This window comes from Terrapene carolina, unplaced genomic scaffold, assembly GCF_002925995.2.
Source record: "Terrapene carolina triunguis isolate 2854851 unplaced genomic scaffold, T_m_triunguis-2.0 Scaffold247, whole genome shotgun sequence".
In the NCBI taxonomy this organism is placed as follows: domain Eukaryota; kingdom Metazoa; phylum Chordata; order Testudines; family Emydidae; genus Terrapene; species Terrapene triunguis.
Window position 1 is genome coordinate 3,593,397 of NW_020664598.1, and position 27,647 is coordinate 3,621,043.

The 27,647-nt window shown below is 50.6% G+C and overlaps 1 protein-coding gene across 1 annotated transcript; it reads right to left on the reverse strand.

Annotated features, from left to right (window-relative positions):
• Positions 1–150: 150 nt before the first annotated feature.
• On the reverse strand, positions 151–26,022 carry MICALL1 (MICAL like 1). Its single transcript, XM_024200103.3, has 16 exons — positions 25,681–26,022; positions 18,375–18,423; positions 14,187–14,328; positions 12,861–12,964; positions 11,783–11,919; positions 9,801–10,411; positions 9,207–9,270; positions 6,830–7,206; positions 6,038–6,516; positions 4,439–4,573; positions 3,493–3,619; positions 2,951–3,041; positions 2,368–2,441; positions 1,850–1,964; positions 1,393–1,439; positions 151–684 (listed from the first exon to the last, which is right to left on the reverse strand). Exons 1-16 carry the CDS (start codon positions 25,824–25,826, stop codon positions 569–571), a joined length of 2,814 nt encoding a protein of 937 aa, XP_024055871.3. The 5' UTR covers positions 25,827–26,022; the 3' UTR covers positions 151–568.
• Positions 26,023–27,647: the final 1,625 nt, after the last annotated feature.

A 27,647-nucleotide genomic window follows, 5' to 3' on the forward strand; every position in this document is an offset into this window, starting at 1 on the left:
GAGTCTTTTACCAAAGTTAAGAGTGGGAATTCAGAATACCAGGGAACGAATTGGAGGTTGGGGAGGGACAACTGTGTACAGTCCCCCAAGGCAGAGGGTATGAGGCACATGTGACTATCACAGTTAGAGTGAGGGACGGGGCAATTAGTGCAAGTTTCCCACAAATACCAAAATCCTTTACTTACCGCTCAGACAGTTAATAATAATAATAAACACACAACTGGGTAATATCTCCTAAAGCTATTTCACCTCCTCCCCACTCCCCAAAGCTTGTGGATAGTATCTTTTCTCCTCTAATCAGGCTCCCCACAGCCTTAGGAAGGGGGAATATTGTTGATCAGACTCGCCATGTCTCCTCTTTTTTGGGCAACTCCATGTCTGTGGCTGAAAGCTAAGTTTCCCTGGGAGAAATCAGCGTTGGCATGTGGGGGTTGACGAGAGGGGAGAGACAGCTTCTGGAGGGGAGTGGGAGGCAGAAGCCCCAGTGGCAGGTATCCAGCCAGCCACAGGGAGGGCTGATGCAGTCAGACAGCAGTGCATCCATCCTTGCTTCTGGCTTTCTCCTGCTCTAGCTTTTCTCCTTGGGTGACTTGCTCTTTGATTCATGTTTATTGCCAAGCAGCTTCAGCACCTTCATGGGCTTGAACTTTCCTTTCTTCTTGCCCTCAGACTCCTTGTGAAATTCTGCAGAAGAGTTGCAAGGAGAGGTTATTTTCTAAAGGACAGAGCCCAGGAGTGATGCATGCATACTGGTGCCTATACCCTCAATAGACACATGCCTCCACCTGTGTGATGTATGCAGACTAGGGCTAAACTACTTGATGCATACATCTGTGTGAGCCACCAGTGCCTGAATGAAAACACACACACATTCAGTGCAGGTCACTGAGATTAGAGAGGGAGACACACACACACTTACACTTTCACTGCAGGTCACTGAGATTAGACACAGGAGACAGAGCTTTCTCAGGAGCTGTTCCCAGGCTGTGGAATGAACTCCCACAGGAATTAAGGACCAACACAAACCTCACCACCTTCTGCTCCAAGTGCAAAGCACATTTCTTTGACTTTGCCTTCTCTAACATAAACACATAGCAACGTGTGTGTATATTACCTATACATTCTAACACACTTCTCCCTCTGGGAACAGGAGGAGAGGAGAAAGGTGACGGGGGTTAGATTGCATAATGCATTTGTGGAAGATGCTCAGAGGTGGTGGGTGTGATATAAGAACCTACATATAATAGAATAAATCCCTAAACACATACACATGTTCATGTGCATTTATACTAATGCCCTTTATTCTTCTGCCCTCTCCTCGGGAGCGTGAGAGAGCAGCCAGGACTCTGAAGTCCTCCAGTATTGGAATGTGGCTCCCATTCACTTTCTTACCTTTCTTTTTAATCATGGCTTCCAACAATTTATCCTCCTCTTCCTCTCTGAAAGAAACAGTGGGAAACTGTTGAGAGATTCCACTCTGAGGACAACAGCCACAACATTGTTGGAAGAGAAGAGCTCCCCACTGCTCATGACTGGTATGGTCATTGGTATCCCATAATCCCTTGCTACAGTTATGACATATTCCCCATATACACACATACCAGGACAGACATCATCCAGAGATACAGACACACACCATCCCCACAAGTCATTAGCATTGATTCACAGGAACAAGGATTGGGGGACCCTCGGGAAGGTCAGTCAGTAACAGTGGCATCGTGGTGTTGCACTTCACAGTACAAGTTCACCCCATACAGGTGGGCTGCACCACCGTTTCCACTGTGTCACTCAGACAGGGTTGTAAAGGCAGCTGGGTTTCGGACAGATCTCCCCCTTTCCGCCGTGTTACCTTTGCCGGTCCTCATCCAGGCAGTTGACAATGGCATTACGTTGTTCAATAATGGTGACCAGCTCCTGCATCAGCACCGTCTCCCTCTCTCGGTCGTCATCCGTCCAGTCCTTAGCTATCCACCCCAGAAAAGACAGGGAGTTAAATGACTAAGTTTCCCTTGGAAAAGGAGTTCAGGGCTCCAAAGTGCCATACGAGAGACCTGGGTTTGATTCCTGTCTTGAGCCTAGCAGATGACTCTTTGGACCTCTACACTAGGTTAGAATGATGGCCTCTCAATGCGGGGACTGGGAATACAGTCTAGACAGCATGCCCAGGAATTGATGCTGGGGAGGGACTGTCTCATGTTACTCAACAGCCACCCTGCAGCCAGTTAAGGAGGAGTATTAATATCCATCAAAGGCAAGTCCCATTTGGTCCCTTTTACCCAGGGACTAGCCATGACTGAAGGTATAATGGGCATTGCAGGGACAGAGAACCTGCTCAGGGTGGTATTTCACCAGTACTAAGAGATTTACCCGGCTTATTGAGAAGGCACCGCAGTTCGTACTCTACATCAGCCTGACGCTGCTCCAAGTTCTGCTGCTTAAAACTGCAAAGAAAGAGAAACACCATCAAAAACCCATTGCAAGGCTCAGAGAGATCCCTCCAGAAAGCAGATGTCCTCTCTGGGAAGCCATCTCCATGGGGTCAGATTTGAAAGTAACAACTGTGACCTTAGCCTTACCCACCAGGAGACTTGTAGTGAAAGGGCAGGAGCCTTGGCTGTACTCCCAGCGATGCTAGCCCCAGCCTCATCCAGTAAAGACTGATGTAGGAGTGGTGGCTACAGGGTGCTCACAGCCTCTTACAGAAGGAAGTGCCATGGGGAACACTGCAGGAGCGCTGGCTATGGGGAAGCCCACAGCTCTTGTAGCTCCAGTCTCTGAGTAGTTCCAAGTACACTTGGACACAGAGTCAATGTCTTCATAGATCTCTAGCCCCACCCCTTGACTAGGAAGCCTACCAGGGCCTTCTGGTAAAGCGTCTCAGGTGGGAATAGGGAGACTCTTCTGTCCTCTCCAGTTTTGGAGGCAGCATCAGTGCGTTCCCCCTACTCACATGTAGATGAGCTCAGACTCACGGCGCACCAGCATGTGCTTCTCGTGGATGAGCTTGAACCAGTCCACCAGCAGGCTGTCCTCGGGGCTATCTACCAGTCAAACCAGGCAGAGAGAGAACTCAGAGACATTCCTCAGGGCTTTCTGCCCACAGAACGCAGCAGGCCAAGGCAGGCTCTGCCACGCTGGGGAGGGAGAGATTCACTTATCAACCTGACCTCATCCAGCTCCTGAACACATGGGAAGTGGAGTGAATTAAACAGTTCTCAGCCTCCCATGGAGAAGTGATGGTTCTGATCCATTTTCCTCATAGCCCAAGCCAGTTAGCATGGCCCCACCCTTCCCCCACTCAACTCCCTTGATCCTTCATCACCCTAACCTTAAACAGAGAGCATATTATCACAACTTCTCCTTCCTCATTTCCCCCCATTATAGGGGTGGTACAGCCCTTACATCTTAAAATTCCCTATCCTCTAAGACACATCTTCTCTTCCCCTCCCCCTGTCCCCACCCAACCCCCACGGTTGGTACAATCCACATTACCATTCTCGACACTGCGGAGTTTCTCCTCCAGTTCCACCCCTCGGTGCTCCAGCTCGTCCAGCCGCTGCTCAATGGTGTCCATCTCTCCGTAAATATCCTCCACTGGGACGTACTGATCCGCCTGGACCTACCAAACCACACAAGCAGGAACACCCATTGCTATGGGCAGCCGCTTTCCCTGGGCAGCCCTTGACCCATCTGCTCCAGCATCCTGCCTGGGGACCCCAATGCACTCCCTGGCAGGCAGTGGAAACAGCAGGGGAGACTAACACTCTTCTGTGGAGGAGGGAGAGCAATGGGAGTGACCAACTCCCTCCCACAGGACTAACACAGCATCAGAAGAAATCAAACATCTCCTGGGGGAAACCACCCTGCTCCATCACACGCAGACTAATGGCACTGCTGGAGGAAGATGCACTTGCAGCACATGCATTAAAATCTCCCTCCATCGACAGCTCAAACTGGCCCCCAGTTATCTTGGGAGAGCGGTGTGGATACCTTTTGCCCCCCTCGTTCAGCACACCCCTCTTACTCAGACAACTCCCTCCTGAGGTCTGGCAACTGCTGTGCCATACGGTGAATCAGAACACGCCTAGGGGCAGAGACTGGAGAGACCATTTTATTCCCCCAAGCGGTGGGGAGAAGAGAGTGGGAGCCAAAGTAAGGCCCCGGGTGGCTGGTTCTAGGCAGTCTGGCCAACCTGCAGCTCCCAAAGGGAGCCACTAGTGACGCAAGTCAATGTACACCCCTCTGAGGAGCCTTCTAGGGAGTGTGCGCGCGCACAAGAAGGCTCTCCACCCATCCTCCAGATCCCTCAACAGCCAGCCACACATGCCTCCCGCCACTGGAAGCTAGGAAAGGAAATGGGGGTTCAGCAAGCAGAGCTGTAGTCCCAGCCGACAGTGCGGAGGTAACATTTGCCCCTGTGCTCCTCTGTCCCCTTTACCTTGCGTTTGATCAGCGGGAAGCCATGTCCTGGTGCAGGAGGGCGCGCTGGCTTGGATCCTTTGGGGGGTTTCTGGGCCGAGGGGGAGGTGACAGGTGATGACTTCCGGTTGAAAGGATTCTCTTTGCATGAAGACTGGGGGGAAAAAAACAAGGAGATGATTCGGTGCTCAGGAGAGAGCAAGAAAGCAGATCCCAGGCAGGGTGTGAACACTGAGCAAACACCCTCTCACAGGAACTGCCATATTGGAGCAGAGTAACGGTCCACCTAAGCCACTATCCCTGCTTCTGCCATGGCGGAGTAGACAGCTGGTCCATCAGCCCTTGTCTACAGGAGCAAACTTTGCAGGTGTAATTCCCCACCAGTGCAGCTCCAGAGCATGGTTTGGTACCAGAGTGCTAAAAGAACCCAAGTCCTGTCTACACCATAGTTTCTACTATTGCTTCCACTGCTGGAGTTGCATTGGTGGGGAACTGTAGCTACAAAATTCATGAATGTAGACAGCCCTTTGGATACTCTGGTATCCTGCCTATGACAGCAGACAGCCTTGAATGTTTCCAAGGGAAGTATAAACCCCTAGAATGCACCTCACTGCACTATGGGAAGTGCATCTTCCTGACTTTAGCCAGTGATTAGCATGTCCCCTGAGGCATAAGGATTTATAGCCCTGGTTAGTTTATCCTAGCCAGTGTCACTGCAGATACTATTCTTATCTGTATCAATATTTAATCCTTTTTTTGATCACACTAAGTTATTTGCCTCAGTAATGTCATGTGGCAGTGAGTTCCACAGCTTAATCATAAACAGCATGGAAAGCTATTTTGCTTTGAGCAGCGTTTTCATTTGTTTTGATTTGTACTCTGAGGCAGGGTGAATAAGAGCACGATTACCATTTAACTAGCGCTTATCCCACCAGACTGAAAGAATCTTAGCTCTGGCTCTGCCTGACCGGCTCTTGGTGGTCACATTTTGTGCCAACAAACAGGGCCGGCTCCAGGCACCAGCGAAGGAAATAGGTGCTTGAGGCAGCCAATGGAAAGGGGCGGCACATCCGGGTCTTCGGCGGCGGGTCCCTCAGTCCCTCTCTTCCTCTTTGAGCTGCCGCTGAAGTGCCGCCGAAGAGGAAGAGAGGGAGCGAAGGAACCACCGCCGAATTGCCGCAGAAGAATGAAGCAGCACGATTGAGCTGCTGCCGAAGTGCCGCCGATCGGCTTTATAAAAAAGCTGGAGCCAGCCCTGCCAACAATGTTGCACAAATGGGTCGAGAGCAGCATGTTACTACTGAAAGCCACAGTACAGAGTCTCACCACTTGGTGGCACCGGAGCTGCTTTGGGGTGAAGACATCACCATATGATAGCAGAGTGTTGGAGACTGGTAGCCTGACCCTCAGCTCCGGTGTGGAGATGTCTCCAGGTGGAGAGGTGGAAAAACAGCGAACAGCTCAAGGCCAGAGGCCTATTGGTAGGGGTGGGTTTCCCCTCCCAAAGGGCACTGAAGGGCATCTCCTCCGGGCCTCTTTGGAGGACAAGATGATTGTTGTGATGAGGGTCGGGGAGGGTGGGAGAAAGGGAGGGGTTAGGAGAAATGCACCAGCCTACCTTCAGCTGCGGCTTGGGCGATGGGGAATTCTTGGGGCCTCCTTCACCCGTGTCTGAGGCCAACAGGATGGGTGTGGGACTAGCACTGGCAGGAGGCTTGGGGGGCAGTTGGCTGGGGCTGGTCTTTAAATTGCTGGCAGAAAAGCTCTTGCTGGTCTGTTGAGCTCCCCCCTGCGCCTCCCCACTGGAGCTGGCCAGCTCACTGGAGGAAGAGAAGGAGGAGTTGGCGGACAGGCTGGCTGGGGCTGCAGGGCTCTCACTGGAGGAGACACTGGTGAGCGGAGTGTCTGCACAGGAGATCTTGGAAGCAACTGGCGCATGGACTGTGGGTTCGGAGGAGCTCTTGGGCACTGACGCCTCATCTGGGTCACCAGGGGCCTTGGCTGAACACTCGGAGTTGATGCTCTCAAGGCTGAGGGCAGGTGATGGGGTGGAGGAGGATGGCTCTGAGTGCGAGAGCCTGGAGATGGGGTGGTGAACTACAAAGGAAAGAGAGAGGTCAGAGGGGAACGGGAAGTAACAAATACCCCCACACACACATACCAGCCACAGATGGAGACTGCCGGAGGCACCTTCAGGAGCGAGATCTCTCGGACACCCACCCTGTGAGGCTGGATGGGAAGCAGGATTTGGTAGCACAGAGCCCAGCCCAGCTGGCGTAGACATTAGGACTTGCTCTGCCTGCTGGAGAAGTGAAAGCGTCGGGGCTGCCTATCCCTGGTGTCCAAGGGCGACAGAGGCGGGAGTTCTGGGTAGGATGGCTGGGTACAGAAGGGTGTGGGAGGGACTCACCTAGGGGGGAGGAGCTGGGTGCTCGCGGAGCCGGACGTTTCTTTGTCTTGGGGCTGCTAGTAGGGGTGATGCGGTACCAGGGATGAGTGGGTTTTGTCATGCTCTCACTCTGGTCCTGCTTTGGCGTGCTCTTTGGTGTTGCACCTTCCTCCTCCTCCTCCTCCTCCTCCTCCTCAAAGGGGTTGTAGGCTTTGGGCTCCCTGCTGGCAGATCTGCTCTCCCTTTCCCTCCCTTTCCCCTGCTCCTCCTCTTCCTCTGAAGCCCTCGTGGGAGTCTCCTGGCCACTGCCTGGCGGGGGAGGAGCCGGCTTCCTCTTGGGCTCTGGCTGAACCAACGCAATCCACGGAGGGTCCTTTGGTCTAACAGCAGCTCCCGCTCTAGTTGAAGAGAAGAGCGGGGTCAGAGAGGGAGAGGGGATGAGGAGGACGCATGGAAGAGAGAATTCATGACAAACCAGGTAGAACATTGCCCATAAGGGGGAAAATGTCAGGCTAGGGCTGCCCCTGCCTTCTCTCTGCAGAGCATTCACCCCCAGGGACAGGTTGAGGGTCTGACTGGGCATGCGGGTTCACAGGCTGGGGGAGCACAAACCTTCCAGCCTCACTAACAAGGCTGGGAACCAGAGATCTGTGCCCTGATTTCACTGTCTGGCAAACTATGTTAATTGGCCATTCCCAGGAAACGTGGCCTCTCTCCCATCCCCCATGTCGCACCACAGCAGGAAAGATTAAACTATCTCCCACGCTTAGCGGACATGCTGCTAATGGCTGGGGGGCTGAGGAGATCCTAAGCAAATGGCTCCAGCCAGCTGGGCTGTTTATTGGGAACTTCGAGCACCCTGGCTGAGCTGGAGAATTGCCCCTCCCCCAGCACAAGTCACTTCTCTTTACACAATGAATTGGGGAGGGAGATGCAGTGGGGGCAGTTCACTGGATCAGTTTTCACCCAATAATCAATGCAAGAAAATATCTCAGGTGCCCAATTGCCCCATTGCTCACTGAGACAGGTGAGGTGCTTTTGCTCGTTACATGCCTCAGTTTTTCTCTCTCTGAAATGGGGACAATGATACAGACCACCCTTTGCAAAGTGCTTGGAGATCTTTGGACGAAAAGCATTGTATAGGTGCAAAGTATCACCATTACAGCCAGACACACACAACAGAAATCCCGCCCAGGAATGTGGAACATTCCCCCAGGCAGCCAAGCATTTCCTCTTCCCCAGCTGTTCGGTTTTGCCAATTCAGGGTGGCTTGGAATCCTGAATACATCAATCCAATTTAAAAAATTTTATTAAGACGATGTTTAAAAAAGTGAACGGTGCAGAGTTTAAGCGTAGAAGTTTATGGTTATCAGGGAATAACATACAGACTATCAAGGGATGCGAAGTTCGATTTAAGATCAGATGGTGTAAGGAATACATAATCTGCAATATCCCCGATTGGGGATAAAAGGTTAACGGGTCAAAGTATAGACATTGAGATATGAGTACTAAATGTGTTCTTTGCCTTTCCATAGCCCCTTTCACATGAAGATCTCCAAGCGCTTTACAAGTCTTCCTGAATGGCAGACACTGCATTATCCCCCCTCAGGTACAGATGGGGAAAGGCTGGCACAAGGAGAGAAGGGACTTGCTCTAAGCCAGTGGTTTCCAAACAGTGGATTGCAGGAAGGTTCAACGTGGGTTGTGGGCCCCGTGCAGAGGGGAGGCCCCAAGAGGGAGTCTGGAGGACAAAGCCACCTTGCATTCATCCCGCAGCAGCAGGTTCTGTCCTACAGGGCTGGGGCCAGCTCCCCGCTCCAGGCGTGGCAACCCGCATGGGGTCTCAGCACCACTCAGGTTTGGCCCAGCTGCCCGTCTGTCAGGACACAGTGGACTGCAACCCCGAGCCCAATTGCAATGCCTGGGGTTGGGAGCTGGGTCCAGCCCCACGGGACAGGAGCCACCACTGCAGAGTAAGTGAGGGATGGGACGTTCTCCAGCCAAGGCCTCCCCTCCGCACAGGCTGGGATTAGGGTCATGGTGCCAGGGCAGATGGAGCTGCTGAGGGTAGGTGGTGCCCCCTCAGCAGGGCGAGGAAAAGGCAAAGGACACTGGTCTATGATTTTGGCCCTCCCACCAATGGGTGGGTTGCAAAAAAGACCAAATGGAATTGGTGGGTGGGCTCAGTAAAATGTCTGGGAAGCATTGCTCTAGCCCCGCATTGAGTTCCAGCCTGGAACAGAACTGGGGTCTCCCCAGGCCTTAGCCACAAGGCCCTCCCTCTCCACTGCCAGCTGATCAGCCAGGGAGGGGTGGGGCTGGAAGGAGAGTTCATGAGTTAACCACACGCACAATGCTTCCTGGTCTATATGGTTTCGGGGCAAGCCAAAGGACCTACCGATCTGAGGAGGTGGGTCTCCCTCTCGGTTTGGGGACTGGGGGGCCGGGTTCAGGTACCCTACCTAGACAGGCAATTGGAAAGATACACGGTAAGAAAAGCAAAAGGCCATTAGGAAGCAGATGAAAAGCTCGATGGATTTCCTATTGTCTTCTGGCTGCTCCTGCTCTCTGCAGATCCCACAGCATTTTCCCCCTTGGCGTAGGGGTGTCAGCCCCAGCACGGCAGGCCAGATTCCAGCCTGGGTGACCTTGTTAACCAAAACTCACCCCCTGCAGCTGCCCTCACTCCCGCCTCCTGCAAGCTGTGGAGTAGTGCTGGGGACGGTGTTGCGCGCCATCGAGACACTCTGTCAGCCCAAATACAGCGTAGCACTAGGGCACCAGACCCATCCACGCTACTCTGCCCCTTCTGGCAGATTGAGGCTCAGCGATCAAGACCAAGGTTCGATCAGAGATCTGGGGGTGTCAGTTTGAGAGGGGCTGGGGAAGGGCGTCTTTGAGCCTCAGCAGGGACAGAGGCTTTGCTGAGCGTAAGCTGCACTGCAATGGGGAAATGGGGACCACCCCACACGCCATCCTTGCACCTTCTTACCATTCACCAGGCCAGGCCCTGGCTCAGAGGCCTCACTCTGCACGTTGGATCTAGGCCGAGGGACGGGGTGAGAGCTTGGTGGTGACGGGGCTGCTGCGTCTGCGCCCCTCCTCGGGGCTGGGGTGGGACGAGTGTCCTTGAGCCGTCCGTCCAGTGGGCTGGCTTTGTCCTGGCTGGGCACTGGTGGTTTGCTGGGGAGAGGAGGCCTGGGTGGAGTTTGGGAGCAGGGCTCAGAGCTGGGTGTTTCATTCTCTGCACGGGCAGGGGACACTGCCGTCTCCACTCCAATGGGTGCACGACCCTTCTCTGCTGCACCTGCCTCCTTCTCTCCTGGTGGGTGGCTCTCTGATGCAATCACCAGGGATGTTTGGACACCGTCCTCTTTCCCTTCCTCCTCCTCCTCCTCCTCCTCCGAGGGGGGGGCATCCTCACCCACAGTGGCTGCTCCAGCCTCAGTCCTCTTGCCCGGGTGCTGCAAATCAGGGCTGGGCCTGCACTCCGTCCTCCCACTCAGGCCCAGCTTGCCCCGGTGCTGGGTGCACACAAAAGTGCCCGACTCCGGCCCAGGCTTGTAGGATCCAGGGAGTAGTGTGCTGGAACATTCCTTACACCTGCCAGCGAGACACACAAACCGTCCTGAGAAGGTGGGGAAAGGGCCTTCTACAGGAGGGGAGATTTACAAGGCTGAGGGAGGAAGGATGGCCGTATGGTTAGTGCACTAGACTGGGACTCGGGAGACTGGGATTCAGTTCCCAACTCTGCCACAGACTCCCTGGGCAAATCACTCAATCTCTCTTTGCTTCTGTCCCTTGTCTATAAAATGGGAAGAATAATCTGGCCTTTCTTTCACCCTTTGCCATATCTAGTTAGACTATAAGCTCTTCAGGGCAGGGCCTGTCTCACTACGTGTTTGAACAGGGTCCTCTCGGCACTACTGTAATACAAATCAGTAATAAGGAAGTTATACCAGCCTGAGCAGGGCTGTCCTTACTATGTACAATGAGAGCCACACACAGAAGCCCACTCAAGCACTCACTCCCACAAGAGCTGAGCTGTTTGATTCCTGTTTGTTTCAATGCAGCTGGTGGCTGTAAGATTAATTAGGTGCCAGGGCACTCAGGGCTCTTGTAGTGGCATCTGGTTTACCACCGTTTATGCTGAAATCTAGAGAAATAAGCCCAAGGCTGAGGGGGGATGCAATGAAATTAAAAGGCAGCGAGTTTGAACCTGGAGAAAAGAGGCTATTTTTACCTCAATTGACCCATGGAACTCACTGCTGCAGGATATTACTGAGGTGAATCACTCAAAACAGTCAATAAAGAATGAGAAGATGCTAAAGATCATATTTGGAGATACAACATGTAGGGTAAAGTTACCAAAGTCTCAATCCTCAGTCTTCAGGGTATAAGACAGCAACCGGTAGAAATCCTCTTTCTACCATCATACAGTATTGCACAGGGACATGTATTAGAGTTTGTTTTGCCTTCCTCTAAAAGCTCCTGTCATTAGTCATGGTTGCAGACAGACTCCTGGACTGGCCCATTGGTCTGTTCCAACACCTCAATGTCAGTGTTCTGACACACTCAAACACATAGACCACATTAATCTGGTGGTAACACTTGGCTGTGGCTACAGGTCAACTCAGGTAGGGAGGGGTTGCTCTGGGCCTGGTGGTGGTTTACCTGAAACACTGGCAGTGGTACAGTTTGCCTGTGTTGAGGGGTGAAGGTGGGGGGTTGCTCCAGACCTGGGGATGTTTTACCTGAAGCACTGGCGGTGGTACAGTGTGCCTGGGGGGTTGCTCTGGGCCTGGGGGTGGTTTACCTGAAGCACCGGCGGTGGGAGTTTGCCTGTGTTGGGGGATGAAGATAGGGGGTTGCTCTGGGCCTGAGGGTGGCTTACCTGAAGCACTGCCAGTGGTACAGTTTCCCTGCAGTGTTGGGGGTGGGGTGGGGGTTGCTCTGGGCCTGGGGATGGTTTACCTGAAGCACTGGCGGTGGTACAGTTTGCCGTCAGCCAGGTAGCGCTGAACCAGGTGGACGTGCTGGTGGCAGGCTGCGCAGGTGCTGCTGAGTGTGTTGCGCTGGGACCGCTCCGCCAGGCCTTCGACAACATCATCCTGAGGCAGAACACAAGGAGAGTACAGACTGGAGGGGCAGCAATCGAGACAGAGCGTATTTCAAATGGAAGCTCTTTGGGGCAGGGACTGTCTTTTACTGAGCATCTGTACCGCACCCAGCACAATGGGGTCCTGATCCTGACTGGGGCCACGGGCGACAAGAAGAGAGATCTGCTCAGCACTGAGCTTCGGGTGTAACCCCACTCAGAAGAACAGGACAATATAAAGAAATAGCAATTATTTCACTCCCCACATTCAGGCTGCCAGTCCCGGAGAAAGGGCTGTCCCAATCCCCCAGCCCAGTCCTCAGGAAGGCTCCCTGAGCCCTGTCCCAGTACAAAACGGACATCCTCATCCCCCTCTAACCGTTGCCCGATTCAGGAGGGGAAGAGGTGAAAGGGACATTTCTAACCCCTACCGAATCCAGGGGCTCCAGTCACAGCCCTGGTCCATCCCAGGGAAGAGAGATCCCTGCCTGCTGTTGAATCCTGAGGCAGAGGGTTGGGAAGGGAAGGGGAATCCCCTGCCCACACCCATCCCAGTGACTGTGTCCTTACTCCATCATACCCAAAGGGGAGAGCCTTGGGGTTACCCAGGAACCTTTGGCTTCTCAGAGAGCCCTCTTGCATTGCACACTGCACTTTCTTCCCCCTCTTCACCGAATGAAGCAGGTGGTGAGCAGCATTTAATACCCAAGACCTCTAGAGAGAGAGAATTCCTCAAGCTGGACCCTTCTCCCAGTGGAACCCACCACAAAGCAAAGCACACTACAAAACACACACCCACACACACACACCCACACTCATGTCCCAGAGAATGCAACAGACCATCTGTTTGGATTCCTCTCATTGTGCCAGATGTTCACTCAGATGCTCCAGTGATGAGCACAGCGCACAGAAAGTTAAAAGATGGGGTTAACTTTGCTACAATAGATGAGGTACCTGTGGTGCCGTGGTGCTATCCGCTGCAGGGATGAGCTTCTTGGGAGCTGGCAGAAGGGGTGACGAGGCAGCAGCCGGGTGCCTCATGGGTGGAGGGACTCTGGCTGGAGAGAGAGAGAGAGAGAGAGAGAGAGAGACAGAGCAAAAGGGGAATCAGCTACTGACAGAAGAGGATGATTCATGCAAAGCACATGGTGTAGGAAAATCACCTGGCCTTGTGACCCAGGATGGGACTTGACCACTTTTTACACCTCAGTACCTATTCCAGGAAGGAGGGAGAGGCATGGGGTAATGGGTTAGCCACAAGACTGACAATCAAGAAACCCTGCATTCTAATCCCAGCTCTGACAACGACTCCCTTCTGTGGCCCTGGGCAAATCACTCACCTCCTCTGTGCCTCAGTTTCCCCATCTGTAAAATGGTGATAACACCACTTAACTACCTCACAGGGTGTTGTGATGATCAGCTAGATAATGCTTAAAGCATGCAAAGCACTGGTTAAGTGCTAAGTATTATTACAGCCCCTTGGGGCTCACTCTCCTGAGTGCAGACCGCAGGATATGACAAAACCCCTACCACGGCCAGGGCTGACACTCACTAACACCTGGAGGGAGGGGAGCACCTGTAGTCTGTTAACCCCTGGATGGAGACCTCAGATCGGACACAGGGTCTGTCTTGAGAAGGGCTGGTGTGCGTATTAGACAGGAGGAGGTTTACTATAAACTGTAATGGGCTGCACCTGGGGGGTTAGATCAGGGGAGTAGAGCAGGGAAGGATGAGTGGGAAGCCCAGCTCCTTACAGGAAAGATGCTCTGTTGGGCAGCTGGCACTAAACTTCTCATCACTCCAGTTCCCCACACCCTTTGTCCACTGTTCAAGTGGGACCAGTAAGAGCCAGGTACCATCCAGGGCACCCTGAAGTACAACAGCACCTGCAGCTGCGACGCCTATCCCCAAAGGAAGATGGAAACAAGGGAAAATCTGGGTGCTCTCTCCCCACTAACTTCCTGGCCATGAGACCTACTTGCCCTCCCAGCTGTTGCTGGGCTATGAGAATGGAGATTAACTCAAGAATACTTTCTGCTAATTCAAGGAGGCCAAATCACACACACATACAGCCCAGTCACTTCCTGAAGCTGTACATTCCACAGGGAGAAAAGAAGCACTGGGTTGGAAACAGGAAGCTGTGATGAGCTCACTACCCGAGTGGAGAGGGACAGATGATGACACTGCCACAGTGAGAGATTGCAAAAGCATGGCTGAGTTCCCTTATATAACACAGAGGGGGTCAGGGCAGAAGCTGGAAGGACAGGCCATAGCTCTCACCTTGGTTGGGGTTGGTGAAATGGTTGTAATACTGAGACACGTAGGTCATGATGCTGAGGCAATCGGGGACCCTCATGGAGACCATGTCGTTGGGATCCAGCAGGGCGGGGATCCCCAGCTCCCGCTCTGCCAACTCAAAGGCCTGTGAGAGTTCCAGAGAGGGAGGACAGGAGTTAAAACCGAAGCCCACTGGAAAACCAGGGTGGATAAAAATCAATTATTTTTTTTTAAATCAAAAAAATTGGATTTTTTTTATTTAAATCGGATTTTTTTGATAAAATGCTTTTTGAGGAAAAAACCTATCTAAAGATAGTTTTAATTAAGATATATTATAGCTCAAAGAGATCTCATCATGGAATAGGGATTATAAATTTTAATTCTATAGTATGAGACAATATATTCATGTAATGTTTAAGAAAAGTTTTGTAAATGGTTCCAGTAGTTCATGGATTAGGGACTCGATCTCATGGGGTTCCACAGGCTTCTGTATAGATTATTTAGGTTAATCTTTCTATCTACCCAATGGGACTCAGTGCTCAGATTAGAACAGTGGTTCTTAACCTTTACTGCAGCCTGCACCCCTTTGGTTCTCAAAATATGTTCTCGCACCCCTTAAACCTAGATATATATTTTTTGTTTGTATATTACAGTAATCGTTAAAAAAATGTATAATGTTAATAAATACATAGGTTTGATGAAACAAAGTAGTTGTACTTATGTGCCTGTGCTTAATTTGTGTTTTCAATTATTTACCTTCTAAAAAAATCTGGCATGTTTCGTATCCCCAGACAGGGCATCTCGCACCCTCAGGGGGTGCGTTCACCCCAGATTAAGAACCACTGGTCTAGAAGATACCATCAGAGATGCGTAGTTTTGCAGTTCTCAAACTGTGGATTTGTGTCTCCAGAGATAACATGCTTGTTAACAGCAAAAATGTTTTTAAATAAATAAATAATATATAGAGGTGAGAAATAACAGACCTCAACTCTATTGTCCCTCTGCAAATTTGTGTACACAAGAGTCAATCCCTTACCGATCTCTAAAAGTGCAAAGTTTCAAAAAGTTCAATGAATAGAAGAATGTTGGGGGCGGAATAGATCTGGACAAGGAGAAGAAGTCTGGAGATAAATGTGAGAAGTGAGGGACGCTTGTTTTGTTAAAATATTATATGTTTGCTGTTGAAGAAAAAAATCCAGAATACTTAACGTTGTTGTTTTAGTTAAATAAAACAATTTAAATGTCTGTCTGATGATGTTCTCCTCCTAATACTGCAATGCAAGAAAATCCTCCAAATATTAATGATTAATCTGTTGAATTGGAGATAGTTGACCTCCCAATGACTTCATAAATATCTCCTTCAATTACCTTTGGTAAACGAAATAACCAACAAACATTCATTTTCTGATATTGCTGTAAAACTAATCTGAAAAGTTTTCAAAATAAATCACTGTTTCAAAATGTATAGTGTGTACCTTCTAAAAATGAAACCTATATCCATCTCTGAGTTATGAAGAATATGTATTAAGGTTATAACAACCAACAAGAATGCACTTTTATGTAGAAATCCATGATTAAATCGTGTCTTCCTGACTAGTGATTTAAATCAAATCCACCCTGTGGAAAACAGAGGCTCATGGACACACTTGCACGTCAGAGGAAACAAAAAGCAGGGATGGTTAGTGATGGAGGTGCCCTTGTTCTCAGTGACCCTCCAGCCGTCACTCTTCCCCTCTCCTCTCACCCTGCTATACCACCCAGTTCATTTGTTCTTCCATGTTCCCTACTCCTCCCGGGAAGTCTCCTTAGAGTTATGACCTGAGGGGGGAGAAAGCAAGGAGTTCAGTCTCCAGGGACCATCCCACCAATAACACGGCCCAGTAGTACTACGAGGGATGGTGGCTTTAACCAGGTGGGCACTTGCCCCACTAGGAACCGTGCCAAGATCCCGGTCTCATCTCCAGAGAAGAAGAATGATCTTGTGGTTAAGGCACTGGATGGGGGCTGAGGGTTCAATTCCCGGCCCCATCTGAGACTGCCTGTATGACCTGTGGCAAGCCCCGTAATCTCTGTGTGCCTGGGTTCCCTCTCTGCGAAACGGGAACAATAATACTGCCCTGCCTCACTCACAGCAGTGTTATGGGGATATATCCATTAAAATGTGTAGGGTGCGCAGATACTACTAAGATGGGGATACCTACGTGGACTGATAAATTCATGGTCAAACAGGACATCTGCCAGCCAGGAATAATGAGGCACAGTGCACAGGACATGGTTGGGCTCTGCAGTGCCACCAAAGCTTGCCCAGCAGAGGGAGGTGTTGCTCTCACTACAGCTAAATGTCTGCGCTTGCTGTTGCTTCTCTGGCAGGGCAGCCCAGATGTCTGTAGCTGACCAACTGCACCTTTGCCCTGAGATAGGATTGCTGAGGCCTGCTACTTTGCCACTCAAATGTCTCAACCAGAGTTGGCAAAACAAACCCCAAGATAACATAAAGGGGCTCACAAATACTCTACAGGCAGAGCCAGACAGCCGAAGGGCTAAGGGTCTAAATGTGGAAGACTGTGGAAGACAGAGCAGAGCTAGGATCCCATTGTGGGAGCACAGTGTATGGGAAGCCCTGAGACTGAATGAACTCCAAATGTTGTAGCTCAGTTCCCTTTGGGTGGGAGTGTGTGATTATTTTGGGGAACCCCTGGGATCCCCAGCTGCCCCACTGACTTATTTTCTTTTGAACCCAAGCCTTCCACGAGCCCTAGTGATGCCTACGTTCCATGGCTCCTTGTCTTTCCAGCTCTCTCTCACATCAGATATTTTCAGACAACCTCACCATTCCATTCTCACTGGATTCCTGTTTACACTCACTTGGTAGCCACAAAGGGATCCAAACACATTCCACCACTAACCTCTCAGACCAAAGGGGAACAAATAAGCATATTTCTCGCACCCCAGTGAGCACCAAACAGCGGGGCTTGCTGGAGGTGATGGGGCTGGGCAGAAGGGCGGTGAGGGAACACTGCTTCACTGAAGCACTATCGTCCCCAGGACACCATATTCAGTCCTGTTCCACGGAGGGCACTCCTGTGATCATGGCTTCTCTCAGAGCAGTGGCTCGACCTGGCACCACACCACTTCTGGGACCATCACTTCACCGGAAACTGTGCTGGCCTCAGGAATGTCCCTTCCCTAGGATCATACTGCCCTTTGGGCCACCAATCCCCAAGAACCACTCCTTCCTCGAGCATGATACTTCACTAGGAGACGCTCCGGTTGTGATTTGTGTGTATCTAGCACCTTTGCTGTGCATCCCATCAAACAAAACTTGAAAACATCTACCAGTCGTTTACTTGTCAAGACATGAAAGTCCATCCTGGTGAGAAACCCAGCTCTCCTACCACCAGCTGCTGGGAAGGGTGAGGGTGCTGTCCCTAGACCATGCTCCGGGGCTCCATTTTTATGTCAGCCTCTTGCTAGTGTCTGATAAATGTGAAGCTCCCGCTCAGCCATACCTTTAGCTGCTGAGGGACAGGACCCTTCTCTATCTTTGTTCTCCTCAAGAGCCTCCTGGCTGCTGTGAAGGAGGAGGATCTCCACTAATTTAAGCCAACCCATGCCTCCTGGCTGTTGCAAGGAAGACAGGGAAGATGTGGTCACTGATCTTCTACTCTACTCCCAGCCTCTGGTTTTTGGATCTTCCTCCCCTGTCAATAACTCCTATCATCTGCAGCAGAGGCAGGCACTGCTTTTCCAAGGAGCATCGTGAAGTTGACATGAATCTAGACAGCTGCATTGCTGCCCATGAGGTTGGGAAACTAACCGGACTCTTGTTAACTTCAATCTTCAGCTGTTTGGCAAAGTTCAGAACAGCAGAAGCAATGGAGCTGTCAAGATGCCGCCACATTGGTTTCCCACTCAGAAAGTTATCTTGGCAACGACATAAACTAGAAGCTTATATTTTCTTTAATGGGAGCTTAGAATGTGTGGAAGAAGACACTTCAGGTCCCCTCACTCACCCAGGTAAGCTTCTGCCTTATCCAGAGTGAATAGATTTTTCTAGCCTTGTACAGATGGCTGCCACCACATCCCCCAGCCCTCAAGTGCACTTTATGCCAACATTGCGTACTCTATCATGTTATTTCCCACGTCCATGACTCCCTCTTTCCCTCAGTGCAAGGCGTCACGGGGACTCACCAGGTGGTTGTTCTCGTAGACATTGTCCTTGGAGAGTGAATCAAAATTTCTGGAACAAGAAATCACAGAGGGGTGATATGAGAAAAGGGAGGAACAGCTCCACGAGACACCACAAACAGGTTCACGGGACAACCAATATTACAAGGGCATTTCAACAACAAAAAGCCAAACTCCCAGACAAACAAAACCTTTGTTAAAGTAGATTTAAGACTGCAAACAGGGCAAGAGACGGTAAGAGAATTTTGCAATTTGAAAAAACACAAAGGGCTGAAAGCCAGGAAATTAAGACTTTATCATCATCATCTGTATTCCAATAGCACCTAAAGGCTCCAGCCAGTATTGAAGCCCCACTGTGATAGAGTAGAAGATTTAAGATGACGTATCAAAAACACCCCAAACATGGAGAAATACAGAAAAAGTGCCTCAGACTACTCCACCTCTACCCTCATCTCCCCAACACCCTATGCCCCCGTCTGAGGCAGATGATCAATCAAATACAGTTTTGCAGCTAGATGGAACGTTAAACACTGGATGCCTTGCTGATTCAGACAAGAATCTGGGAACACTTTAAACCCCAGCATACTCTGGCATTTCATATGCAGCTGCAGACAACTTAAATCATAGCCAGTGGAGCGTATATGTAGCCTATCTACAAGGGTTTAAAATTTCCTGTGCCAGGGGAGGCCCAACCAGTGTGGAGAGTAAAGGGTTAAAATGGTTGTAAGATTTCCAGTACCTGGTGTGAAGAAAATATAGGATAGGAGTTGGATATGTCTGTGGTGTGCATATGAAGTGTAATGACAGCATCACTTTGTGCTTGTTACAGCACCGTCCAGCTGATGAGCTCAGCATTCTATACTAAACAATGAACTCAGCATCACAGCATACCTGTGAGGTAGATAAGTATCATCTCCATTTTAAGGTTGAGGACACAAGCCCAGAAATTAAAGATCAGAATGGGCCACTCTTACTTACATTTAGTACTTTAACCCAGGAGGAGTCTGACTGGTTGTGGCTACACTAAAAACAAAATGTCCTCATCTTTACTGTCCCAGTTTAGCTTCGCAGCAAAAGATGGGTAATACGACTACTCCCAGCATGAGGAAGGATGGAAGAAAGTCCCTCAGTGACTTTCCCAAGGTTGCACAGGAAATCTGTGAAACACTGAAATAAACCCCAGTCACAGCCTCTGACACAGCAAGAATAGACTTCCTCTGTTCAGAGGCAAAACATTGGTGTTGCTGTTCTCACCAAAGACCAGTGGAGTTGGAGGCTAGACCCTGGTCAAGTAGGTGGCACATACAGATGTGTTCACACACACCCCCACACACATCTATGCTGAGCATTGTACCATGTAATGGGAGCATGTGGGAATACAAGGGCTGAATTAAGGTTATTTGATGTATCTTAACTCTTCATTTCCATATTTGGCATTTTTTTCCTATCATCCATAACCTTAACTTTGGATTTACTGGCTCACAGCTGTGTGTGGGTTTTTTTTTTTTTTTTTTTAAAGACAAGGGTCCACACAGGTGTTTTCCCCGTAAATATTTATGATCATAACTCAAACTAAAGGGCTTTTTTGGCCTGAGAATTCAGTTTGTTCTGTTTTTCTTAGAAACAAGAAGCTCAGCAACACGAGAGACGTGACATGAGATCAGAGTGAAGGCTGACTGGAGTATGTTAACCTTGTATCTCCCTTTTCAAAAATAATAACCGTCATTTGAATTTCCTAGCTTTCCTTGTGTACATGATTGGCTTGGAAACTGAGCACTGGTTTTGGTGGAGTTTGTAGCAACCATAACACTGGCCAATGAGGAGCATCCAAAGCCAGACGAAATATAAAATAATCTTCACCCCTATCCCTAATCTCTTCTGCCAACACAAAACCACTTTATTTCAGACAGGCCCATTCTGCTTGGGTGGGTGGGGTGTGCATGTGGAAAGAAGATGATGATGAGTGTTACCAAGTGATTGGGAGTGCGAAGATACAGGTGGCTTTGCTGGTAAGGCAGGGTGGAAGGGTCTCAACTTTGACTGTAGAGAATAAATTCCACAAACACTATGCTCCACCTGGTCTCCTTCCTCAGATCTCCATGGTGAGAAACGTAGCACACAAATGGTGGGTAGGTTTCGGCCCATCCCCCTCTTTTCCTGTCCATCACACTCCTTCTTTTACAGCTCCATCTGGCCCTGAGGAGCCCAAGTTCTGCTCCGTGGGGCACACAACAGCACCCAGGGAGGGAGTAACTAACACACATTGGGGTGGAGCCTTCCAGTGCATTTGGGTGCTGCAGGTCAGAAAACCTCCAGGAAAATACACCCTTTTAGCTTTATTTGGCGACTCCTGGATTGAAATACCAGAATTTAGAATTTCACAACTATCTGGCACCTCGGTAAATATATATCACTACTTTGGCATCAGCCTAAGGCAGTCCCATAATATCTGATTCATGGGAATACTGTCCTGATGAAGCATCTGTATTACCATTCCTCATTATTAAATCAGTTTCCTGGAAGACATCCAGTAGAATGATTGCCCTGATTCAGCAAGTCCCAACAAAGCAGAACACACTTGGGAGTCAGAATTTCCATGGATATAGCATCTTTCATCCCAAAGTGCTTTGCCAATTACATAGATACAGCAGCAGTAGTGGCCTCTGTGGTTTAGGACAGCAGCCAACAAGCCCACAAAATACTGGGAGACAGGGGGCATTTTGTACAGCAAACACTAGAGCAAACTCCTATATTTTTCCAAAATACGTTGTGGGCTCTTTAACGGCCACACATAGCAGGGAGGACTTCAGCTTTTAAGATCCTGTCTGAAAAATCCACACAGCATACTGCATAGAAATCTACCTCTCTCAGAGAGGAATAGTTGAGCTGACCCTGCCGGGATTTGAACCGATGACTCGACGCAGACTAAATATTTCAGATCTGATGTTGCTATGGTGTGTCCCTCCTTCTCCTCTCGTTTTCGGTGTACATTTGCTTCTCTCTCTCCACCGAAAATGCCGAGGCCAGACACTGTCCTATTCTTTTGGTGTCTATACCCCGAAAGTCTCCCTCCACAGGCTCTGTGCAAGGCAGCAGTGCAAGGACATGGGAAGAGATGTTCACTCTCCCACGTACATAGCTGCTTCTTGCTTCACCAAGCTGCAAGGGAAGCCCACTAAATACTTACATTGTGCTTTAGATTTTCAAAGCACTGTCCAAGCATTAGCTAATTAATCCTCTCAGGCCCCTGTGAAGTAGGTCTGGATATATTATTCCAGTCTTACAGATGGGGGGAAAAAGACATTAAGTATCTTGCCCAAGGTCACACACACAGCCTGTGACAAAGCTACAAACTGAACCCAAATCTCCAGAATCTCAGTCCAGGTCTCAGCCAGGAGACTGACCTTTGTTGCCCATTTTACAGATGGGGAAAACAGGCACAGAGAATCTGAGTCACTTGCCCAAGGTCACAAAACCAGTGGGGGTCAAAAGCAGAATTAGAACCCACATCTCCAGACTCCCAATCCTGTGCCTAACCCCATAAACCACAGTACCCCAGCAGCAAATGGCTTAGGCTCATATTTTTAACACCCCTGTGTTTGGGTGCCCAACTTGAGCTACCTTGGGCCAGATTCTAAAGGTGCTGAGCACTTGCAGCTCTCATTGCTTTTTTAGACTCTCGTTGCTTCCAAAAGTCTTGTCCCATTTGCCTGAAGCTTTCCAGGAGAGTGTATCTACACCCAGCAATAAGATCCCACCTGTGGAATTTCAAATTAATTGGTCTAGTTTGAGTGGACTTAGGAGAGCAAGAATGGAAACTAGCTTTACTTTCAACAATGGCAAGAGACAGGCTATGGTCTCTGCATCATTTCATGAAAAGGCATCACACCCCTCTTCTCAAACAGCTTCCCCTTCACATCCAAGAATTTATCAAGACAAGTACATCTCACTTGGGGCCACAGTAGCTGTTCTGCGCTAGACACCCCATGGAGCAAGAGCATCTAGATAATAGACAGGCTAGATGCTTTACACATAACTAATAGATAAATAGGAGAGGCACAAACTGAGACGCTCTAGAACCAGGAGAAACCCTAAGGAGCAGAGCGCTGGGTTAGCATTATTACACAGAAGTGAGTTCCATGACTGAGCGCCATCCAGCTCAGCACAGCTGCTGCATGCTTATGTTGTTTCACACCCTGATGGAGCTGGAACATGATAGCATATAAATGCATGTGTATCCAGAACTTCAGGGTCTCTTGGGTTCACACCATTGCAATCGGCATGAGCAGCAGCAGCACAGTTGTTTGAAAGCGGCTGGAACGGCCCATAACATTGGAAGCCCATTAACCGTAGTACAAGGCTATTCACAATTACCAGCCAGATACTATTACCAAGAGGATTGACGGTGCTTTATAAATACAATTTAGAAGAACAGGGGGAATGCTTTTGCTCCGCTGTCTGAGAGATTTATTACTCCATATCCTTGAGTTTCCAAATCAGGACATGCTGAAGCGACTGAAATCAGATGAGACGGCACACCCTTCGGCCACCCCTTGAAAAATCCTTTCTTAACATGCTATGTCCTTGTAAGGCCCTAGGTCTGTCTTTACAATACAGTTCACTCCACTTAACTGAGATGCTCTTAGTTAAGATATCTGCCAGGGAACAGATTTGAGCCCACTGATACTAAGAGCAAGCTTAAGGAGATGGTAATTCCACTTAATGAGGAAGCCTTCAGATGACTTAGGGGTGCTTACTGTAGGGTTTTGGATATCTCACTTTCACGCTGGCCCTGTTGGTTTGCTTTTCAGCCCCTTAATAGCCGAGATAAATGCAAAAATAAAAACAGTATGAATTGCTACTCGTCCCTGTTTTAGTTTGCCTCTTCCACATCAGTGACCCATGCTGAGCATTGTGCAGGTGACTCCTGAAATAGGCAGGCAATAGACGTGGTCTCTAGCCCACCAGTTCAGATAGCACCTGGAGGCTAGCCCCAGCTCCGCCCCTTCCACCTGCCCCTCCCCCTCCCCTGCAGTCAGACCCCCGAGACACCCCCCTACACCTGGAGGAGCCCCGAGCACCCTCCCCCCTCAGCCAGAGGAGCCCCAGGCCAACCAGAGACCCAAGCTCCCCCCCCCATTGGCCAGAGTCCAGGGAGTACTGATGAACCTGGGGAGCTGGATAGCATGTACTGCCTCCTCAGCCATCCCGGAACCTGCATGGGGCATAATAAATCAAAATATTCTCCCCAAAACCCTGCAACTGGGGTCCGGCGGCCACAGCAGCGCCGGGGCCTATTATACCCGCCGCCCATGCGCCTTCTCCTAACTACATGGGCCCGTTCTGTAATAGGATGTGTGCTGCAGCTCCTCAGCCACATTAATATTAAAACTGTGGCTTCTGTTAATTGGGTAGCAATCTTTAGGGCACCTAAACAAAAGAGGAGTCTATTGTGCTAAGCAACCTCAACTGGGGTGGTAAGAAAAATGCCTTGGTTGTGGAAGGAACATGCACTGCTGTATGTCAGATTTAAGAGACTAGCCTATGGGTGAGAAGAAATGTGTGTACTAGGGACAAGGGGAGAGCATCAGATCACTAGTCGCAGCAAAGACTGGAACGGACAGATGGTGGATTTCTGAGCTGGCCACAGCATGCAGCTTGGGGGAGGAGTGGGAATCATCTCAGCTGCCTATCTGGCTATATGATTTCTCCAGGAGGAGAGCATCACCCCCAGCAACACCATTCCCAAACTCACCTGTCTCTGTCCCTCTCATTAATCTGTCTGTTAGTCCATTCCCTTCTACCCAAGAGCCTCCTGCAAAAGGAGTGCAGACTGAGAAACTAAATTCCAAGCCATTAGCATGGTGGGAAGCTCTAGAGGCTATTTTCCACTGTCATCATCACTCATTTCTGGTGTTCAGCGCAGCATTATACTAGTTAAGCCTGCACCTGGCACTCCCCTAACCCAAGATCAGAAAGTCCCCCACTGAAGCAGCATGCCCTCCTCGCTGGCACTTAATCAGGCCAGGAAGAAACTGAATTAGCACACAAACCCCCTCCACTGAAAAATATGCATACATACTGAATCACAGGAGCCTAGGAAGGACACCTGTTAAGTAACATTTGTCCATCCCTCATTCCTGGCCAATGCAGGATCATTTCCTACAGCATATTCTCCGGTGCTTTGTCCATACATGCTGCATTTATAAACAGTTGTTGGAAAAGAAGAAGCTTATTGACTGAGACAGTGCTGGGAATTTTCAAAATAAATGCAAAAATGCCTTAGCCGACAGAATAGCGCATATCGGGCACATGCTGCAGTAATACTGTATAGGCCCATTTTGGGGAGAACAGGGTATATAGGATGGTATTAGGAACATCACTTCCCATTTACTTCCTACTGTCCTCGTCAGACTATCCTGTAGGATTTGATAGTGACAGTTCCAGAGATAGGGGTTAGGGCTCCTTCCTCAAGCCTCACTTTTATTTTTATTTATTTTTTCAAATAAGAGAGTGATTTGTCCTGTGATTAGCACAGGGGACAGGGAATCAAGAATTCTGTGTTCTATTCCCAAATCTGACTGGATAATGTGGGCAAGTCACATAACCTCGCTGTGCCTCAGTTTCTCCCTCTGTAGAATGTGGGTAATAATTAACAGATACTCAAAGCTTAATTCATAGGGTTGATAAAGTGTTTTCAAGATCCATGGATTAAAGACCTTAAACACATGTAACCTATTATTATTATTAAATTCCAAGGGCTGCAGCTATTCAGATGCAATAAATGTGAAAGAACTCCACTTGCAGTCCAGGAAATGTTTTAAAGTTGCTCCCACATACGCACACCCAGGAGCCAGTCTCCAAGCATCCCACCCCACTCCTCCCGCTGCCCCTCTGGCCCAGCTCCCCCAACTCTTCTTAAATCCCAGAACTAAAAGACCCTAACAGACAGTCCGTTAACGCCCTTTATAAACCTCAGAGGCAGGAGGGGTCCCAGAGCTCCCTGCACTAAATCCCTACACATCTGGGTGTCAGGGTCACCTCCCCTATAGCCTAGGTATGAGGATGGTTCCCCGGTGCCTCTGCCCCAGGGAGCTGGGGGGGGGCCTGGGCTCCCTTTCCTCTATCCCAGGGCGTTTCCCGGTGGCCCTACCCCCCGTCCCAGGGTCCCCCCTGTCCCTCGGGGTTCCTGGGTGCGGTCTTCGCCGCCCCGTGTAGGGGCCGGAGCGACGCCCCCGGGCGGCCGCGGCCGGGGCTCAGGCGAGCCCGGCGCTGCTGGGCCTGGTGCCGCTCCCGGCCCGGTACTCACAGCAGGTCGGGCCGGTGCCGGTGCAGGATGGCGCAGAAGGCCAGGCCGTCGCGGAAGGAGCTGCTGAGGTCGCGGATCTCCACGCCGGGGTAGCCCTCGCACTGGCGGCGGCACCAGGCCTGCAGGGCGCCCCGGGGACCCGACATCGGGGCGGATCCGGAGGTCAGGGCGCCGCCGCCGGGGGGAGCCTCATGGGGAGCGGACAGGGCTCCGCGCTCTCCGGCCCGGGCCTGGGCGGCTCCCGGGAGCGGCCTGCGGGCTCCTGTCCCTGCGCTCGGCCCCGGCGGGCAGGGGGCTCCGCCTGCGGGGCGGGGATCACAGGGCTCCGGTGCCGCGGCTCCGCTGCGCTCCGTGCCCCGCCGCGGCTCGCGGCTCCCTCCTACCCCCTCCGGGCGCCGGCTGCGCCTCCCTCCCCGCGCCGGGCTCTGCTCAGACCTGTCCCCGCCGCTCCTCCGCCCAGCCCCGCACCCCGGCTCTTCCTCGGCCCGAGCCGCGGCGGGGAGGGTCCCAGCCTGGCACGGGCCAGGGGCCATGGGGCAGGGCCTGGGCGCTCGGCATACCCCGGGGCAAGGGGGAGTGTCCCGCATTGCCACCCGGTACCTCGTGTCCAGCTGGCCCTGGGCATGTCCGCTGTCTGAGCACGCCAGGGGTCTCGCCTGCCCCGTGCCAAGGGGTTCCCTGAGTGCCTGCTATTAACCACGGGGGGCTTCCAGCGCTCCTGGCACTGAGAACAATAATAGAGCCAAAAAGAAGGTGGGTGAGATCATAACTTTTATTGGCACAACTTCTGTTGGTGGGAGAGACATGCTTTGGAGCTGCACGGAGCTCTTAGGGCTGGGAAAGGTACTCCCCTGTCTCCCAGCCTGCAGCCATCAGCTACGTGCAACATGTTTAAGTATAGTAGTTAGCACTTGTATTTTAAGGGACCATTCAAGATAGAGTGGCCCTTTAACACCTCTGCAGTCCTAGGACAGAAAGTGGGAGGGGGGCCCAGTGGGTTACAGATTGTTGTAATAAACCATAAATCCAATATCTCTGTTCAGTCCATCATTTTTAGTGTCTAGCAGAGTAATGAATTTAAGCTCCCAGGCTCCTCTTTTGAAAGTGTTGTGCAGGTTTCCTTTGAGGATGAGGACAAAACTGAGAATAATCTTTTATTTACCCTCTGTATACAGCCCCATAGGTATGCATGGTGCTTACCAGATAATAAGTCACAAGCCCAACCCAGTGAGTTTACAATGTCAGTTAAAACTGTGTACCTGGGTATCTGATAGTACGTGAGATGTGTGTTCTTATGGAGGGACCCTGGAAACCAAATCAGAAACTAGTTAGATGAGTGAGACTGGAGCAGGGTGTGACTCAGACTGGGTGCGGTAGGGCATGTGCTTTGTTGGTGCTGCTCTATGCAGATCCCTCCCTTCACCCTTACTAACCCAGCGGAGAAAAATGGGCTCCATCCATTACTCAGTAGCCTGGCAGGGATGGCCTAATTTGAGCTCCTTCCCCAGGGCAGCTGGAGAGAACAGCAGGATTTTGTGTAACAAGCACTCTGGCTAAACAATAGGAATATTGTGGTGCGTTTGGCGCCAAAGGAGGGAGAGGAGAGTGGGTGGCTTGGAAATCCACACTATATTATGTACCCCCCTTGCACATCTCACAGGGCCTGAAAGGTTCTGCTGCTATAAGCAAACCAGTAACTCTCCTGAACTCCCACACTCTTATTGGGCTGCATCCAGCCAGCCAGTTATTAAACATTTTGCTACCCTAGACAGCTACCAGGCCTGCCTCCTCCATGCTTTGGGCCTGTTCTTCCAACTCTCTAGGCATTTGCTACCTAAGAATGGAATGTCCTGATTGAGCATGTTTTTGGTCTCAACCTAGTATTAATAAAGCATACCACTGCAAGCCACAATTCCTTTAACAATCTGTTGGAGCCTGTTCTGTGTGCTGCCTCCAGTGCTTTCCAG

Excerpts from the sequence above, each read along its gene's own strand:
- MICALL1 (XM_024200103.3), bottom strand. The coding sequence starts at position 25,826 with ATGTCGGGTCCCCGGGGCGCCCTGCAGGCCTGGTGCCGCCGCCAGTGC. Across the intron at positions 12,965-14,186 it reads TTTCACCAACCCCAACCAAG|CCAGAGTCCCTCCACCCATG; the intron begins GTGAGAGCTATG and ends CTCTCTCTCCAG. Across the intron at positions 10,412-11,782 it reads TACCACCGCCAGTGCTTCAG|GTGTAAGGAATGTTCCAGCA; the intron begins GTAAACCATCCC and ends TCTCGCTGGCAG.